The 6,012-nt window shown below is 56.7% G+C and overlaps 1 protein-coding gene across 1 annotated transcript; it reads left to right on the top strand.

Moving 5' to 3' along the window:
- The first annotated feature begins 495 nt into the window (after window positions 1–495).
- On the top strand, window positions 496–2,743 carry LOC123085798 (vicilin-like seed storage protein At2g28490). Its single transcript, XM_044507508.1, has 5 exons — window positions 496–977; window positions 1,081–1,262; window positions 1,386–1,466; window positions 1,572–1,997; window positions 2,102–2,743. Exons 1-5 carry the CDS (start codon window positions 572–574, stop codon window positions 2,534–2,536), a joined length of 1,530 nt encoding a protein of 509 aa, XP_044363443.1. The 5' UTR covers window positions 496–571; the 3' UTR covers window positions 2,537–2,743.
- The last annotated feature ends 3,269 nt before the right edge of the window (window positions 2,744–6,012 follow it).

The following is a 6,012-nucleotide window of genomic DNA, read 5'->3' as shown; positions in this document are numbered from 1 at the left end:
TCCAAGGCATTGAATCTTAGATCTACGATGATAGCTTGTGCAAATTTATGAGCAAAAACAAAAAAAAACTGATAATTACATGCAGGCCCGAGGTATCCTCTGACCATCGGATCTTTAAATCCGACGGTTGGGAGCTTCCGAGCACCTGAGCTTTTTTATTTTTCTGAAACTGGAAAAAGATTTGCATGTGAGCTTATGTACTTCCGTAGCACCTAAACCTCTCACAACACCCACAAACGTTCGATCGGTCTTGAGCGGCGAGCGTACGTACACGCACTTATACTCGATCTTTCGTCGAGGCACGAGGCAAGAAAAGTCTTGGTGCCAAGCAATAGCACACTTGGAAAGCAGCCGGCCGGTCACCTGCGTCCTCATCCACGGGCGCGCTACGTGTAGCACATGAGGCTGCCCATGCACGACGACACGTGGAGCTTACTCCCCCTCCACCCGTCGATCGCCCCTTTAACAGCACCTCGCCACCGTCTCTCTCACAGTCACATAGTCAGTCACACCCAGTACGGCTCGCATCGAGAAACCATACTGCAAGCCGAGAAATCGTGCAAGCTAGCGGATGATGCGTCGCGGGGTTGCCGGCATGGCGCTGCTGCTCGTGCTGCTTCTCCTCCTCTCGGGGTGGTCGGCGATGGGGACTCCGCGTTCACGCGAGAGATGGGAGGAGGGGGAGGGGGAGTGGCGGCCGGAGGAAGAGGCCAAGGGCGGCGGCGGGAGTGGCGGGACTGGGAAAGGCCTGTTCTTGCTGGACAAGGTGGAGAAGGTGGTGGAGTCGGAAGGTGGGAGTGTGCACGTCGTGCGCGGGCTGCCCGTGCCGGAAGCACCGTGGCAGCACGGCGGGTGGTCCGCCGAGTGCGGAGCTTGCCGGGAGGGGCTCATGCACATCGGCTTCATAACCATGGAGCCCAAGACGCTGTTCGTGCCGCAGTACATCGACTCCAACCTCATCCTCTTCGTGCAGCGAGGTGCATACCGATCCAACCACTGCTCACCATTCTTGTTTTTTTTTTTTGCGAAAATCAACCTACACCCGTTTATATGTTTTTATTATGAATTCTATCTGAGCAGGGGATGTGAAGGTTGGATGGATCCACAAGGGCGGTCTCGTGGAGAAGCAGCTCAAGATGGGCGACGTCCTACAGATCGACGCCGGCTCCATCTTCTACATGGTCAACACAGGCAAAGGCCAGAGGCTGCACATCATATGCAGTATCGACGCCTCGGATAGCGCAGGCTTCGCACCTTATCAGGTCATGCGTATGCCCTGTTTGTTCTGCATCTGCAATCATTTAACTAATGAGATCTAGCCCTTGTTGATTATTTACATCTTGACCAGACTACCGAATTACTGACGAATTGACGATACGATGCAGTCCTTCTATCTTGGTGGGGGAGGGAAACAGACCTCAGTGCTGGCCGGATTCGAGCCAAAGATTCTTGTCACCGCTCTCAACGTGAGCTAGCTAAATTCGTCTCAACATTTCACATTAATTTAAGTTCAGTAGCAAATTCACACGCATGGCACCAGGATTATTTTGTTTCTCATGTCTCGTGTTCAGACCACTTACGACGAACTGGGAAGAATCTTACCCGTGCGAACCGGTGGAACCGGGGGCCCTTTCGTGTCCTACACAACGGAGTCCGGGAGCGGTGGCAAAGAGCATGGACAGGGAGGCGAGCGTGATGTGGGGGAAAATGGAAGGGAGAGCGAGCCATGGAGACCAGTGGGGAGAGGCGACGACGACGAACCCGGTAGCGGGCAATCCACTTGGACTTGGTCGTGGAGGAAACTGATGAGCAGGTTCATCGGAGGGGAGCTGAACAAGAAGTCGGACAAGACTCTGCGCGCGCCGGAGCCTTACAACCTGTTCGACCACGAGCCCAGCTTCCGGAACACCTATGGCTGGAGCATCTCCGTCGACAAGCACGACTACGAGCCCTTGGACCACTCCGACATCGGCGTCTATCTCGTCGACCTCACCGCCGTACGTTTTTGCTCTTCTGAACCATCCATCAGAGCGGTAAAGATTTCAGACCACTGCGGCGAAGCTGATCAATGCTGCGTGTGGGTGTGGCCTGGAATGTGCAGGGCTCGATGATGGCGCCACACGTGAACCCGAGGGCAACGGAGTACGGCGTGGTGCTCGCCGGGGAAGGCGTCATCCAGGTGGTCTTCCCCAACGGGTCGCTTGCGATGAGCGCGGAGGTGCGTGCCGGCGACGTGTTCTGGATCCCACGCCACCTCCCGTTCGTCCAGGTGGCGTCGCGGGGCGGGCCGTTCGTGTTCTTCGGGTTCACCACGTCGGCGCGGCGGAACAAGCCGCAGTTCCTGACCGGCCCCACCTCTGTCCTCCGCATGATGCTCGGGCCGGAGCTCGCGGCCGGGTTGGGCGTCCCTCAGAAGGAATTGAGGAAGGTGGTGGAGGCCCAGACGGTGGCGGTGATCGAGCCGCCGTTGCCGGAGAAGGAGAAGGGGCGGAAGGAGAGGGAACCGTTTGTTATGAAGCAAGTGGCGAGGGAGTGAGCGCACGCGGCTAGCCATCTGCTTAATGCTTTATTTAGCAGATGATCGATCTTACATGTGTTCTTCTGGTCGAAACTTCTGTACATCATGCGCGTGTTTGCGCCGTCTGTTTCCGTGTTTGTGTCGCTAGTGTGTGTTGTGTTCTAGTACGTGTTTGTTCATGTGAGTTCTGGTGTCGTCAATAAATAAAGATGCATGTCAAATTCAGCTGTGGGCTAGACTGTTCGTTCACGTGTGTGGCGTGAGCAGGAGACACCTATACGTGTTGTGTGGGTGAACGTATGTGGTGAACGTATGAATTGCCCACACGTGTGAGTACAGCTACTTCGTGTCACACATCCAACAAGTAGCTACTTCGTGTCACACATCCAACAAGTAGTACTCATCTCTACCCCTACCTCGCGTGTGTGGCACGAAGCACACAGCTACTTCGTGTCACACATCCAACAAATAGTACTCATCTCTACCCCTACATCGCGTGTGTGGCACGAAGCACGCCGCTACGCGAGGTATTTGCGTGTGTGGCACGCAGCTACGCACGCGAGGTATTTGCGTGTGTTGCACGCAGCTACGCGAGGTATCTGCCGGATGACGATTTAGCTACGCGAGGTATCTGCCGGATGACGATTTAGTTGTCATTCGGGAATTGAACCATAGTAAGCTACGCGAGGTATCTGCTAGATGACGATTTAATTGTCATTCGGGAATTGAACCATAGTTGCCGTGTGTGATTAACTACTTATCATATCTGGTTGCCATGTATGCGTTATTGCAGTTATCGTCTAGCAACAAATTATAGTTGTCATGTGTGTTTACCTAGTTGCCACATACGCGTAACTGTAGTCGTTATACAACAATGTACGAGTCAAACAGTAGTTGCTATGTGTGTTCATCTAGTTGTCATATATAGTCTAATCATAGTTGTCATGTATGGTTAATCGCAGTTGCCATATGCGTTTATCTGGTTGCCACGTACGCACAACTGCAGTTGCCGTCTAACAACAAATCATAATTGTCATGTGTGTTTACCTAGTTGCCACATACGTGTAACTGTAGTCGCCGTACAACAATGTACGAATGTTGTGTGAGCAAAAAGCAGTTCGCCCACACGCGCATGCACTATATGGTGGCCACGTGCTGCAAGGCGTGAGCAAACTCTCCAACACCCACACACCAGCCCCGTCCTATATCGCACGTGAAAACTATCTCAGTGTCTATCAAGATTCGTGTAAACTTAACTAGACAGTGATCCACATGTGTGGACGAGTTACAAGATTACCATACATGTGGGTGTTAGTATTTTCAAAAAACAATACATAAATCTAATGAGTCTCTCTTATCCATCTAATTACAAGTTCTAAACAACGTACAACCTCGACACCGAATCATTCATCACTACTGGATGCTGATGCTCCTGTCCCAACCGATACGAAAGTAAGAGCATCTCCAGCCGCGCCTTAGAAAAGCTTTTTTAAACCTTTTTTTACGCGGCGCAGAAAAATCGGCTCAGTCGCGTTTCCAGGAGCTCGATTTTCGCTGACCTGAGCCGAATTTAGCGCCGGCGGACACAGGTCGAACTCGGCGCGTTGGGGGCGCTCGGGGGCGCCGGGGCGAGCGGTTTTGACGCGAACGAGCCGCGGGCCTGCCGCATCAGCGACATCGCGTGTCTTCTTTCCCGAACGCCTCGGTTTCCCGTGGGGAATCAATGGCAAGGCTGCCGCCGGTCAGCCTTACCATTGATTCCTCACGGGCGGCGCGCCGACGCCTCCTCTCCCTCGCACGCGTACACACGGGGCGGCGCCGCGATATAAGCCGGTGGCCTCCCTCGCCTCTGGCCACACCAGCCACACCAGCCCTAGCCCGCCCTCTATCTCTCCCGAGCGCCGCCGCCGAGCCCTCCCTCTCCCGATGGCCGAGCGATTTCCCCGAGATGAAGCCGCGGCCACCGCTCGCTCCGCGAACAGGAGTCTTGGCTCCTGTTCCAGGTGAACATCCCGGCGCCGCCGGACATGCGCGTCGGGCCAACGGGGTGAAGACTCAGCAACGGGGGAGTGCCCATTCCCCCGTTGCCCAACGCCGTGGCGAAACGGGGCTACTTCGCCGACGAGGTCGACGTCGTGCGTGCCTCCCTCACCGACGCCCAGCTCGCCCTCCCCGAGTACGCCACCGACAACATAGCGGCGTGGACGGCGTACTTCCAGCGCCGGCAGCAGCAGAGGATGGCGTCCACCAACGGTGCGCCGGTGGTGGCCGGACCGAAGAACGGCGACGGACGCCACCTGTGGTGGGGTGTCCCCGGCCGCACCCTCGAGGGCGTTTTGATGTACCTCGAGGGCGGCAACGACCCGCCGTTGGCATACCCCCCGGCGAGGGCGGCCGCCACGGCCACGGCTCACCACTGACGCGACGGGCAATGGTTGCCCAGGAGGTAAGGCGCCTCCTCTTCTTCCTCCTCCTCCCGCTCTTCCTCACACTCATCCGGCGCTGCTCGGCGTCAAGGCCGAGCCCGCGGCAGAGACGCCGCTCGGCCGGCGCACTCGCAGCGCCGGCGTCATCATCAATGAGGGCGGTCGGCCCACCCCCTCGTCGGCTCCTCAGCGCTTCGTCAAGCCCAAGACGGAGCCGGGCCTGGCGCCGATGAAGACGGAGCCGGGCCTCCCACGGTGAAGATGGAGCACGGCGGCAACGTCGAGCTCGACGACGACGCGGCCCTAGAATGGGCGCGCGCGGACTCCCTGAAGATGGCGAGGGAGCGCCAGTGCGCCGCCCTACGATGATTCGCGCAGCGCCGCCGGGGCCGCGACGAAGGAGGAATCGTCGTCATCGAGGATAGCGACGACACCGCCGTGCCGCCGCCACAAGCCCGCATAGGCGACGCCGGTCAGGGGTCCACCAGGGACGGCCACGTCAAGGAGGAGAAGCCGGACGACGACGACGGCAGCGGCGACGGCGGCTACTCCGCTTTTAGCCAGTTCTTTTTTTAATTATATATATTGTGTAATAAAAACCCGCATTTTTAATGTAATATATGTCGAACTTCGCCGAACTTTGAACTTTGCTATATTTTTTAATTTTTTTGAACGCGCCTGGGGACGGCTCTGGGGCCGACGGCTGGGGACCAACTCGGCCCCAGGCCGATTTTTTGCGCCGGCTCACCCCCAGCGGGCGATTTTAGGCGCCCCCTGGGGGGCCAACGGCTGGAGATGCTCTAAGTGCACTCAAACTGTCCGGAGTACGACGAAAACCATCCAATGTGATTCTGTATCGGTTCGCTGTGTGGTGCGGACTCGTTTTTTCCGCAAATCGAAGATAAAAATGAGGGAGATTTGTGGGAGTCCGGACTGATCCCAAGCCCGCTTTGGACCTCCCTGACCTACCAGAAACCACTCTTTCCTCCTGCGTGTTATCGACATGCGCCGCTTCAGAGGGTCAGCGCTCGCATTCATGCCCGGCCAACGCTCACCGCACCGGCATCG

Source organism: Triticum aestivum, chromosome 4A (assembly GCF_018294505.1).
Source record: "Triticum aestivum cultivar Chinese Spring chromosome 4A, IWGSC CS RefSeq v2.1, whole genome shotgun sequence".
Taxonomy (NCBI): domain Eukaryota; kingdom Viridiplantae; phylum Streptophyta; class Magnoliopsida; order Poales; family Poaceae; genus Triticum; species Triticum aestivum.
Note: the sequence above shows the minus strand (reverse complement) of the source record. Positions and strands in the feature narration are given on the sequence as shown.